Below are 14,179 nucleotides of genomic sequence, written 5' to 3'. Positions count from 1 at the left end.
TAAAATGGGAAATTTGTAATAAGAGGGGAATGATCGAGTGTGGGAAGTTTTTCGTGGAGTTGAGGGTGAAGTTGATTGGTTGGTTAAGAGGAACGGTGTACACGTAGCTGATGTGGGGGACTGAGTCACTTGGGTAGTTGGGTTTGTGACAGACTGACAGGGTACTTAAGGATTTTTAGGTGGTGGTCTTGGTACATTGACTACGGTGTACACGTGTCACTTGTCCGAAACAATAGGGTGAGGTTTTGAATGAACACAAAATTGATTTGGCATTGGTGGTGGCTCAGTTTGTGGGGAGGTTGCGCCCTCGAGAGGGTCTCCCGGTCGGGTAATCCCTTATCCCCTATTTGTCAGGGATGATTAGTAAGAAAGTGTTGGAACGTCAGTTTCATGGAGTTCGTGGTAGTCAGACAAGGCCAGATATTTCTCACCCTTTTTTTGGACGACATTAATTCTTTTATTCGATAGAGCAAACCAAGAGGAATGTGGGAAGCCAGTTGATATTCTCAACTTATATGAAGTTTCTTTCGGTTAAAACTTTAATTATGATAAATCCGAGGTTTTTTTAAATAAATGATAATACACAAACTCTTAATAACATCCGGTTTACACTAAATTAGTCTTTCTGGGCAACTTCATCACCGAGAAAAACACCCACCACCGTCGCCACTCCCTTAGCTTCTCCCAAGAATCCGGCGTCCCCTGACAGGGTAAAGTCGTATCCCCTAATCAAAAATAAATACCTAAGTCCTCTAACTAAAGCAGATAGGGAAGTAGGGTCGAACCCCACAGGGAAAAAAGTCTTTCTATTCCTAATTAACTAATATAATCTAGATTATGAAGTAACCAAAATATAAGTTGAATATGAAACTAAACTACGAAGAATGAGAATAAGGAGAAAACAATATATAAAAAGATCTAGGGGATAGGTTCACCAATAAATAATACTCCAGGGTAAAACATAATAATCAATCATTGACATTGCATAAATAACATGATTAACAGGCTCTCGCAATTTATTAATCAACATGGATCTAACAGGCTCTCGCAATTTACTAGATCTAAGTTCCTATTGAAAATAGTTTTTAATATCAAATTAACATCTGTTCGATTCATCAATTCAATATTGCTATACTTTTACAAGCCATAATTGTAGAGCGTTAAAAAAATTCAATAAGAAGTTATCATGCAATAGCAAAAATCAATAATAGTCCATCATCAATGCATCAATTAACCAGATCGTAAAGGGCTTTCGCTACGTATTACAATCACAGAATTAATCTACCGGCATTAAATCTCATCTCTCGAATCTCGACTTAACAATTTATAAATTAATCTGCCTATTGAAGCTAGACCTAAACATCAATCCTCATCTGTTGAATCTCGAATCAATATTATTAAACTCATGCATAAAAGATCTGCGCAAATCTAATCACAGAGCATTAAATCAATCAATAGGAAATTAATCTAGCATTGATAATTAACAACAATAAATTACCCCTTCATAGTTCATATCATTCATGGATCCCCATAAACCCAGAATTAAACTACTCACACATAATAGAAACTAAACTAATCAAAGCAATAAAGTAAGACATAATCAAAGGAATATAATAAACAACTAAGATTAAGAGAAGAGAAATAGTTACCAAACAAATCTGGAATTAAGAATGGATTAAGAACAAAGGTTTAAGAGGGAGAGAATCTAAGAAAACAATTAAGAGAGTAAAGAGAGAGAGAGCAAAATCGTATTACGGAGGAATATTTATACTCCGTACAAATCCTAAACTAAAACAAACTAAAGCGATGCTAATCGTCTCCTAACAAATACACACGCCCGATCGGGCGCGCCTTTTTGCTTCCTCAATACTAATCTCGCGCCCGGCCGGGCGCGTCACCGGGCGCCAACCTTAGCTTCTCCCGCCCGGCCGGGCGCGCCTCCGGGCGCCAGCCTCTTTAGCCGGGCGGCTCACTTGGGCCACTATTTGGACTACGATTGGGCCCCAATTCTTCGGGCCAATCTGGGTGTCCTCTTCCGGTCTTGAATACTCGGTCCAAATGCCCCGGTATCACCTATACCGAGCCCTTAATCACCGGTTCGATGGCTCTAACCGGCCCTGGGCTATATAATCTTGTCGTGCTTCTCCAATGTTCGTGATTGCTCCAAAATATCTCGGGAAAATACTCCAAAAGCATAAATCCCTGCAAAAGTCAACTAAATCTACGAAAACACTAGAAAACACCAATTTGTAATAAAAGTGGCTCTAAAGAGCCAAAAACACTACTAATTATGACCAAGGGACGGGGGTAAAATACTATATAAAACAGACACATCATCCCCCTCCAAATTCGACCTTGCTAACCACCTCAATCCCCCGATTTCAGCGTCGCTGACCTCTGATTTGTCGAGTTTGAAGTCCGGGATTACAACAACTCCGAATACCTCGACCCCAATTGCATATATACCTTATTGTGGGTATCTATCATTTCACCTCATCTACTTTGATGGTAGCAAACATGGCGGCAGCGAAGGTGGCGATGACTATGGCGGCAAAGGTGACGATGACGACAACGTTGAAAGGAAATATATGAGGACTTGCAGTTGGTAACGGAGAGGGAGAAGGGGGTTGAGGGTTTGATGGAGGAGAGAGAATTTGAAGGTTTGTTAATGGTGGAAATGTTTAGTTTTGAGGAAAGATAAAGATACGGGATGAAAGTAGAGTCATTGGGTTAACTTTTGCATTTTGTATTTTTTTTTTATTTTTTTTTATTTTGATACTCTGTTTTTGTGAAGAAAAAAAGGGTCACTTTTGTGGAAAAAAAAAATTCACTTTTGTGAAAAAAGGGTCACTTTTGTAAAAAAAAATAAAATAAAATAAAATAAAAGTCACTTTTGTGAAAATATGGGTCACTTCTCGCAAAAATGTTCGATGTACAATGATAATAAGAGGATTCGAACACCCAACCTTTTATAAGAAAGATAGTTACTTAACCATCTAAGCCAATCATAAGCTATGTTATATAAATGTATATAATTAATAATCACAAGGTCTAATTAAAGTAGCAACCGGTGCAACGCCCGGGCTACACACTACTTTTCTAATTAAGAACAAGATGGAGTGAATTTTTCAAAAACTTGATATGTAATTACTTATGCTTGTTTACCTTCTCCTTATCCCTCGCTTTCCTTTCCTTTCCCTCTTTGACTCTTTTTATAACACCCCGACCCCAAACAAACTAGGGAGGGGCCTATTGTCACGAAATGCGCATCAAGGGTCAACAACTGTCCTCACAAACCAACACGAGTCCTTCCAGCACATTTTGTCTTCACTCATGCGCACCCTAGGATGAAAAACTTCCCAGGAGGTCACTCCTCCCAAGACTAATCTAAGCCAAGCAGCTCTCTAAAAAGAAGATGCATCTTGTTGATATGAATAGTATATCAAATCTTTTTAAAGCAATTATGAGAAGTATTACATTTTTTCCTTCTTATCTCATTTCTCTTCACCATTGTTATCCAAACCTAGTTTTAGTTCGACTCATACCAAATCTCAAATCATCATTTGCTTATATTTCCTCGTTATCATTACCTACTGAAATGTTAATAAGAATATCTTTTTATCATGGATGATTACGTATTTTGTTTGTATGGTCGATTATTATGTTAGTTGTATTGGGATTAAATTTGTATGATTGATTAAGCATGCTCTAACCCAACATGGTAAGTTTTTTTATTCCTTTTGGTAACACTTTATAAATTTACTCTTGTTATTGTCCACTTGTTTGAAAAAACGTAACATTACTTTAATTTCCAAATACATATTGTTTAATAAAATATATTATTGAGCTGCTCATGAGGTAATCGTGTCAACTTAAAGCTTGCTCAACTCGTGCTCATTATTTTTTCAAATTGGATCGTGTGTTTGGCGATTTTTTACCAAGCTTTGATTGAGTCGAGCTGGAATTGCTCAAGTCGATTAGCAACCCTAGGCAAAAATTCCAAATCCGACTCGTAACAAAATGTAATTTCAACTTTGACAATTTAAACAATCCCAAGCTTGTTACATTTGTCACTTGAATGAACTAATCATGTTATAACTTTGTAGTTTTATTTACAAATACTAGTATATATTTAAAGTGAATAAACAATAGAGTTTGATCATAAAATCCAAACTTCAGTTTGCTGTTTTTTTGTTTGTTTGTTTGTTTGTTTTTTTTTTCAATTTATAATGGCTTGTGTCACTATTCAAAAATTATATTTTAATTATTTTAGGTGAATTAGCTTATTCAATAAGGGTGCTTGGTATACAACACTAGTCACGCATCATGCTTATTAATTACTTTAATTAATTTTTTCTCAATTTTTGGCCGAAACTAGTTCATCCACATCTCAATTTACCACGCCAATATTTGAAAATGATGTTCACAAATATATACTCCCTCCATTTCTATTAAATTGCCCTACTTTGGCTTTGATATTTTTCACACGCACCTCTTTGACCAATATTCGTGGTTTATGTACTTCGTACTCCGTATAAGATTAATGTACAAGTACTCATTAAAATTGTATCAATGCATAGTTTTTCAAATATCAATTTTTTTTTTTATAATTTACAATTACATCTATTAACTATTGCTTAAACATAAATTGTTGACATCACCATTATCCACGTGTCGCTTTTTTAATAAAAAAAAATCCGCCTAAATGCAATGATGATGTCATTTTTTTTTGGAAAACAACCATATTTAACATTTTTGTAATTTAAATATTGAAAGCTTCTACATTACATTATTACAACTATCGTAGGAAATTGAAACAATTTTAAATAATGCACTAATAAATTACCTCCTACATTGAATTGAATTAGATCAGACAACGTTGAATTAATACTATATCATAATTTTGATTAAAATAAAAAATTTTAAAATTACAAAATATACGTAATTCTTATTTATATTCATGTATAATAGCGATTATTTTTAAAATATACAAATTAAAAATAGGCTTTATATAAATTGTGCATTGCACGGGTTCTAACCTAGTGGTTTGATAATGAAAGATATCATTGGAATTTCACATTAGCAAATGTGTTATTATTATTATTGTTATTATTATTATTATTAAACAGAGCAAATGTGTTTTACTAAAATGACACTTAAATAATAACAGAGCGAGACTATGGCTTTATTTGATAGTAGAGTTTGAGGTAGCGGTTAGCGTTTTGACCAGTCAAAACACTATTACAAAAAATTTCTGAGTGTTTGGCAAGGTAGCGATTCTAGTAGCAGTTAGCGATAGTGGTAACATTTAGGTATCTTTTCTCAAACGTCAAAAATAGTAGCGTTTAGAAGTAGCAGGTAGCGTTTGACAAATTTTATTCCTACTTTTAAAACAATAATTACATGAATTTTGATATATATTAGTATTGCAACCGCTACTTTTGCCAAACACTCATACTATCAACCGTTACCTTTACAGCTAACCTCTACCCACTACTAATTGACCGTTACTCGCTACCTTAACAGCTACCCGCTGCTAAAAGTTACCCGTTACCGCTACTTTTGTTAAACATGACCTATCTTAAAACCCTCCCACAACCAAGTGGGCAATAAACTTTTCACCTGTAACGGCTCAAAGGTCTTACGTCCTATATTCCTTCCTTGATCACCCCCCTTTCACACCTGAACCGTTCCAATATTCTTGTATACCGACATTTCTCACAACCCCACCCAAAACATCTCCATTATCAAATCAGAAAGAAACTCATTAAAACACAAAACAATAGTTTCGTTTTTTCCACAATTAATCCCCAACATTAAAATGTTCAATTCATAAACTCCTCCCAAAATTAATTAATTTTCATTAAATGGGTAACTCCCACTTTAACACTCGCAAAAACCGGCATCATCATCATCATCAACAACAGGTGGAACAATCTTCTTCATCAATTCCTCCTCCTTCAAATCCCAACTATATATACCCACCTCCTCCTCCCAACTATCCATATCCGTACAATCCTCAACCTCAACCTCAATCTTATTCTTCTTCAATGGCGCTTACCTTGCCTTACTCCCATGTCGACTCCTGTTTACGCGCTCTCGCTCAACAAGCTCAGGGTTTCGGTCGATTTTCCGTTGGCGGCCTTCATGGTCCCCTTTTCCTTGTCACCTCCCTCTCCGGTTCGTCTTCGTCTTTCTTAACATTTTTCATACAATTTTCGATTTTGATTGGAATTTTCGTACTTTCGTGATCGTTTTTATTTTGTTTACTTAGCGCTTAGGGCTGCATATATCATTTTCCTATTGGAATTGGGATTTGGGATGCATGTATTACGTTTTTGTTTTGTTTGATTAGCGCTTAGGGCTGTATATATAGTTAAGTAGAATTCATTAAAGACAATCAAAGCATAGTGTCTGAATACTGAAATACTGAATACTTGAATAGTGTAAAAGTTGGAAACGTTGCAGTAAAAATAAACGTAAGAAATAAGCTCTTTTGAGAATTGTTACTATGAATTTGAGAATTGTTGTGATGAATTGATAGTAATATGGATGTTGTGTTGGTGTAGATGATGGGCCAGGGTCGCTAAGGGAAGCGTGTCGAAAGAAGGAACCACTCTGGATTGTATTTGAAGTTTCGGGTACCATTGAGCTGAAGTCGCACTTGAATGTATCGTCTTATAAGACGATAGATGGACGTGGACAAAGGATTAAGTTCACAGGGAAAGGGTTAAGGCTCAAGGAGTGTGAGCATGTGATTATATGCAATCTTGAATTTGAAGGTGGGAGGGGACATGATGTAGATGGGATTCAGATTAAGCCGAATTCTAAGCATATATGGATTGATCGTTGCACCTTGCGTGATTATGATGATGGTCTCATCGATATCACCAGGCAGAGTACTGATATCACTATTTCTAGGTCAGTCACTAGATCTTGGAACTTATTTTACATTTTGATTGCAAGATCATTTAACTGTTCATTTCTTCCAATTTTAAAGAGGTATTTGCTAACTTCTTGTAATGTTTAATATGGAATACCTTGGAGCTCATCATAACTATTGTTTATACTGTGTTTGTAATTTGAATTTGGAATACCTTTAAGTGTAGTTTTGGTATTGGATTTGCATTATTTGTGTCGAATTCCTGATAAAGTGACTATTTTTTGTTGCCCAAGAACATCTGTTCATTCTTTTGGAGGGGGAGTAATATGCTTAGCTATAGTTAATTGGTTCAATATCTCTCTTCTGTTCCACAGGTGTCATTTCTCTCAGCATGACAAAACAATGCTCATTGGAGCAGATCCATCTCATGTTGATGATAGATGCATTCGGGTGACTATTCACCACTGTTTTTTTGATGGAACCCGACAAAGACATCCTCGTGTAAGATATGGGAAAGTTCATCTTTACAACAATTACACCAGGGGTTGGGGTATTTATGCTGTCTGTGCCAGTGTAGAATCTCAGGTTCTGAGCTACAACCTTAAAACCAGCTTCTTTCTTGTAGAATTTAGTTTACATGTGTAATGGCTTAACTTATAAAACTACTCTGTGCCCAGATTTATTCTCAGTGCAACATTTATGAAGCTGATAAGAAGAAAACAGCTTTTCTTTACTACACAGAGAAGGTAAACTCTTTCTCTTCTTTCTACCTTTGTCTTTCCTTGTGATACAGATAATGGAAATTTAATTATCCAATACCAGAAGGGTAGCAGTGATATTGGTGTTATTTTGTTAGTATTCTTTCTGAGATCAAGCTCATTGCAAAGTGCAATAGCCTTCTGATATGAATTGGAAGGTTGACAGTAAGAAACTAGTGAAGCAGATGCATTATAATGCATGACTACGATGATTCCAATTCACTTTCTTTTATGATGAATAGCATAGCTTATGTCTCTTATTATGTGATGTGCATGCTATCTTCACTTTAATGCAGTTGACTTTCTTGTCAATTGTTCAGAGTATATTCCTATTGTCTCCTGCTTTACATGATCTGCATAATATGTACTGTACTTAATTAGTACTTTGTAGTTTCTATTGGAGCTTAGTTGATTTTTTGTATCTGTTCGTGTTTATTGACGTTGGATCCCCACACATCCATCTATAATAATGATCCGTTTCATTGCATCAGGGCTGAAAATTGTAATCAGTATAATTGCTTCACTCAGGAATGGAGGTTCTAAGTGAACAAAGAGTATTGTTGGTAAAATATATGGATAAGATTTTGGTAATCCATATTTTAGGTTATATTGGCCTTCCAAAAAAGCATAGTATGTAACTGATGATTAAATTTGGTTTATATATGCAAGTTTGACGTTTCATTTAATTGTCACAATTGGATGGATTGTGTTTGGGTGGAGGAGCATTTGATTGGGCAGGGTTGGGGACTAGGGTCAGTGGGTGACTCTCTGGATTTTACCTCATCTATATTATGAGTACCTTTCAAGATCCACGATAAACTTTTTGAGTAAATTTGTTTCCTTTGACAGCTACACCTGAATTAAATACCTGTTGTTTTCTTTCGGCAGATTTTTAGGGGATTGAGAATCTGAACTATGCACGATTGCACACAGATGCATTTCACATGCTTAACAGTGCGCTTCATAGTGTGTACATTATCTTCTGTATTGAATGCTAAGGTTCAACAATAAATTTAGAACCGACAGGCTAGCTCTTGTTAGACACCTGCGATAATATATGTGCATTTGCTGAGATGTCTGTCATTTTTGTTTTTTTTGGTGTTTAGAGAGCCACAAGGGCGGGGGTGAGAATCGATCCCAAGATCTCTTGGGATCAGGATGGAAGTTCTAACCGCTTGAGCTATCCCTCACTCTCATGTTGTCTGTCATTTCTCGAGGGATTTATCCTATATGCACCATTATGTTGCTGAACAATAGTTTCTAGGGGTGCTTTGATACTTGTGCATAACATTTGAGTGAATAAAGAAATAGTTCCCAGTTCACATGCAGATGCATTTTTGGGGAATTACTCGTAACTAATAGTGATTATTATTGAACATTTCTGTCAATTTACCAGCTTGCCTTCTGATGCAGGCTGCTGATAAAGAACAAGAAGCAACTGGGAGCATAATATGGATGTTGTGTTGGTGTAGATGATGGGCCAGGGTCGCTAAGGGAAGCGTGTCGAAAGAAGGAATCACTCTGGATTGTATTTGAAGTTTCGGGTACCATTGAGCTGAAGTCGCACTTGAATGTATCGTCTTATAAGACGATAGATGGACGTGGACAAAGGATTAAGTTCACAGGGAAAGGGTTAAGGCTCAAGGAGTGTGAGCATGTGATTATATGCAATCTTGAATTTGAAGGTGGGAGGGGACATGATGTAGATGGGATTCAGATTAAGCCGAATTCTAAGCATATATGGATTGATCGTTGCACCTTGCGTGATTATGATGATGGTCTCATCGATATCACCAGGCAGAGTACTGATATCACTATTTCTAGGTCAGTCACTAGATCTTGGAACTTATTTTACATTTTGATTGCAAGATCATTTAACTGTTCATTTCTTCCAATTTTAAAGAGGTATTTGCTAACTTCTTGTAATGTTTAATATGGAATACCTTGGAGCTCATCATAACTATTGTTTATACTGTGTTTGTAATTTGAATTTGGAATACCTTTAAGTGTAGTTTTGGTATTGGATTTGCATTATTTGTGTCGAATTCCTGATAAAGTGACTATTTTTTGTTGCCCAAGAACATCTGTTCATTCTTTTGGAGGGGGAGTAATATGCTTAGCTATAGTTAATTGGTTCAATATCTCTCTTCTGTTCCACAGGTGTCATTTCTCTCAGCATGACAAAACAATGCTCATTGGAGCAGATCCATCTCATGTTGATGATAGATGCATTCGGGTGACTATTCACCACTGTTTTTTTGATGGAACCCGACAAAGACATCCTCGTGTAAGATATGGGAAAGTTCATCTTTACAACAATTACACCAGGGGTTGGGGTATTTATGCTGTCTGTGCCAGTGTAGAATCTCAGGTTCTGAGCTACAACCTTAAAACCAGCTTCTTTCTTGTAGAATTTAGTTTACATGTGTAATGGCTTAACTTATAAAACTACTCTGTGCCCAGATTTATTCTCAGTGCAACATTTATGAAGCTGATAAGAAGAAAACAGCTTTTCTTTACTACACAGAGAAGGTAAACTCTTTCTCTTCTTTCTACCTTTGTCTTTCCTTGTGATACAGATAATGGAAATTTAATTATCCAATACCAGAAGGGTAGCAGTGATATTGGTGTTATTTTGTTAGTATTCTTTCTGAGATCAAGCTCATTGCAAAGTGCAATAGCCTTCTGATATGAATTGGAAGGTTGACAGTAAGAAACTAGTGAAGCAGATGCATTATAATGCATGACTACGATGATTCCAATTCACTTTCTTTTATGATGAATAGCATAGCTTATGTCTCTTATTATGTGATGTGCATGCTATCTTCACTTTAATGCAGTTGACTTTCTTGTCAATTGTTCAGAGTATATTCCTATTGTCTCCTGCTTTACATGATCTGCATAATATGTACTGTACTTAATTAGTACTTTGTAGTTTCTATTGGAGCTTAGTTGATTTTTTGTATCTGTTCGTGTTTATTGACGTTGGATCCCCACACATCCATCTATAATAATGATCCGTTTCATTGCATCAGGGCTGAAAATTGTAATCAGTATAATTGCTTCACTCAGGAATGGAGGTTCTAAGTGAACAAAGAGTATTGTTGGTAAAATATATGGATAAGATTTTGGTAATCCATATTTTAGGTTATATTGGCCTTCCAAAAAAGCATAGTATGTAACTGATGATTAAATTTGGTTTATATATGCAAGTTTGACGTTTCATTTAATTGTCACAATTGGATGGATTGTGTTTGGGTGGAGGAGCATTTGATTGGGCAGGGTTGGGGACTAGGGTCAGTGGGTGACTCTCTGGATTTTACCTCATCTATATTATGAGTACCTTTCAAGATCCACGATAAACTTTTTGAGTAAATTTGTTTCCTTTGACAGCTACACCTGAATTAAATACCTGTTGTTTTCTTTCGGCAGATTTTTAGGGGATTGAGAATCTGAACTATGCACGATTGCACACAGATGCATTTCACATGCTTAACAGTGCGCTTCATAGTGTGTACATTATCTTCTGTATTGAATGCTAAGGTTCAACAATAAATTTAGAACCGACAGGCTAGCTCTTGTTAGACACCTGCGATAATATATGTGCATTTGCTGAGATGTCTGTCATTTTTGTTTTTTTTGGTGTTTAGAGAGCCACAAGGGCGGGGGTGAGAATCGATCCCAAGATCTCTTGGGATCAGGATGGAAGTTCTAACCGCTTGAGCTATCCCTCACTCTCATGTTGTCTGTCATTTCTCGAGGGATTTATCCTATATGCACCATTATGTTGCTGAACAATAGTTTCTAGGGGTGCTTTGATACTTGTGCATAACATTTGAGTGAATAAAGAAATAGTTCCCAGTTCACATGCAGATGCATTTTTGGGGAATTACTCGTAACTAATAGTGATTATTATTGAACATTTCTGTCAATTTACCAGCTTGCCTTCTGATGCAGGCTGCTGATAAAGAACAAGAAGCAACTGGGAGCATAATATGGATGTTGTGTTGGTGTAGATGATGGGCCAGGGTCGCTAAGGGAAGCGTGTCGAAAGAAGGAATCACTCTGGATTGTATTTGAAGTTTCGGGTACCATTGAGCTGAAGTCGCACTTGAATGTATCGTCTTATAAGACGATAGATGGACGTGGACAAAGGATTAAGTTCACAGGGAAAGGGTTAAGGCTCAAGGAGTGTGAGCATGTGATTATATGCAATCTTGAATTTGAAGGTGGGAGGGGACATGATGTAGATGGGATTCAGATTAAGCCGAATTCTAAGCATATATGGATTGATCGTTGCACCTTGCGTGATTATGATGATGGTCTCATCGATATCACCAGGCAGAGTACTGATATCACTATTTCTAGGTCAGTCACTAGATCTTGGAACTTATTTTACATTTTGATTGCAAGATCATTTAACTGTTCATTTCTTCCAATTTTAAAGAGGTATTTGCTAACTTCTTGTAATGTTTAATATGGAATACCTTGGAGCTCATCATAACTATTGTTTATACTGTGTTTGTAATTTGAATTTGGAATACCTTTAAGTGTAGTTTTGGTATTGGATTTGCATTATTTGTGTCGAATTCCTGATAAAGTGACTATTTTTTGTTGCCCAAGAACATCTGTTCATTCTTTTGGAGGGGGAGTAATATGCTTAGCTATAGTTAATTGGTTCAATATCTCTCTTCTGTTCCACAGGTGTCATTTCTCTCAGCATGACAAAACAATGCTCATTGGAGCAGATCCATCTCATGTTGATGATAGATGCATTCGGGTGACTATTCACCACTGTTTTTTTGATGGAACCCGACAAAGACATCCTCGTGTAAGATATGGGAAAGTTCATCTTTACAACAATTACACCAGGGGTTGGGGTATTTATGCTGTCTGTGCCAGTGTAGAATCTCAGGTTCTGAGCTACAACCTTAAAACCAGCTTCTTTCTTGTAGAATTTAGTTTACATGTGTAATGGCTTAACTTATAAAACTACTCTGTGCCCAGATTTATTCTCAGTGCAACATTTATGAAGCTGATAAGAAGAAAACAGCTTTTCTTTACTACACAGAGAAGGTAAACTCTTTCTCTTCTTTCTACCTTTGTCTTTCCTTGTGATACAGATAATGGAAATTTAATTATCCAATACCAGAAGGGTAGCAGTGATATTGGTGTTATTTTGTTAGTATTCTTTCTGAGATCAAGCTCATTGCAAAGTGCAATAGCCTTCTGATATGAATTGGAAGGTTGACAGTAAGAAACTAGTGAAGCAGATGCATTATAATGCATGACTACGATGATTCCAATTCACTTTCTTTTATGATGAATAGCATAGCTTATGTCTCTTATTATGTGATGTGCATGCTATCTTCACTTTAATGCAGTTGACTTTCTTGTCAATTGTTCAGAGTATATTCCTATTGTCTCCTGCTTTACATGATCTGCATAATATGTACTGTACTTAATTAGTACTTTGTAGTTTCTATTGGAGCTTAGTTGATTTTTTGTATCTGTTCGTGTTTATTGACGTTGGATCCCCACACATCCATCTATAATAATGATCCGTTTCATTGCATCAGGGCTGAAAATTGTAATCAGTATAATTGCTTCACTCAGGAATGGAGGTTCTAAGTGAACAAAGAGTATTGTTGGTAAAATATATGGATAAGATTTTGGTAATCCATATTTTAGGTTATATTGGCCTTCCAAAAAAGCATAGTATGTAACTGATGATTAAATTTGGTTTATATATGCAAGTTTGACGTTTCATTTAATTGTCACAATTGGATGGATTGTGTTTGGGTGGAGGAGCATTTGATTGGGCAGGGTTGGGGACTAGGGTCAGTGGGTGACTCTCTGGATTTTACCTCATCTATATTATGAGTACCTTTCAAGATCCACGATAAACTTTTTGAGTAAATTTGTTTCCTTTGACAGCTACACCTGAATTAAATACCTGTTGTTTTCTTTCGGCAGATTTTTAGGGGATTGAGAATCTGAACTATGCACGATTGCACACAGATGCATTTCACATGCTTAACAGTGCGCTTCATAGTGTGTACATTATCTTCTGTATTGAATGCTAAGGTTCAACAATAAATTTAGAACCGACAGGCTAGCTCTTGTTAGACACCTGCGATAATATATGTGCATTTGCTGAGATGTCTGTCATTTTTGTTTTTTTTGGTGTTTAGAGAGCCACAAGGGCGGGGGTGAGAATCGATCCCAAGATCTCTTGGGATCAGGATGGAAGTTCTAACCGCTTGAGCTATCCCTCACTCTCATGTTGTCTGTCATTTCTCGAGGGATTTATCCTATATGCACCATTATGTTGCTGAACAATAGTTTCTAGGGGTGCTTTGATACTTGTGCATAACATTTGAGTGAATAAAGAAATAGTTCCCAGTTCACATGCAGATGCATTTTTGGGGAATTACTCGTAACTAATAGTGATTATTATTGAACATTTCTGTCAATTTACCAGCTTGCCTTCTGATGCAGGCTGCTGATAAAGAACAAGAAGCAACTGGGAGCATAA

The 14,179-nt window shown here is 36.4% G+C and overlaps 1 protein-coding gene across 1 annotated transcript; it reads left to right on the top strand.

Annotated features, from left to right (window-relative positions):
• Positions 1-5,721: 5,721 nt before the first annotated feature.
• LOC110728091 (probable pectate lyase 4) lies at positions 5,722-9,253 on the top strand. Its single transcript, XM_021907725.1, has 5 exons — positions 5,722-6,180; positions 6,570-6,921; positions 7,258-7,468; positions 7,561-7,629; positions 9,055-9,253. The coding sequence occupies exons 1-5, from the start codon at positions 5,868-5,870 to the stop codon at positions 9,115-9,117; spliced, it is 1,008 nt and encodes a 335-aa protein (XP_021763417.1). The 5' UTR covers positions 5,722-5,867; the 3' UTR covers positions 9,118-9,253.
• Positions 9,254-14,179: the final 4,926 nt, after the last annotated feature.

The sequence above is a fragment of the Chenopodium quinoa genome, unplaced genomic scaffold, assembly GCF_001683475.1.
Source record: "Chenopodium quinoa cultivar QQ74 unplaced genomic scaffold, ASM168347v1, whole genome shotgun sequence".
NCBI lineage: Eukaryota > Viridiplantae > Streptophyta > Magnoliopsida > Caryophyllales > Amaranthaceae > Chenopodium > Chenopodium quinoa.
Note: the sequence above shows the minus strand (reverse complement) of the source record. Positions and strands in the feature narration are given on the sequence as shown.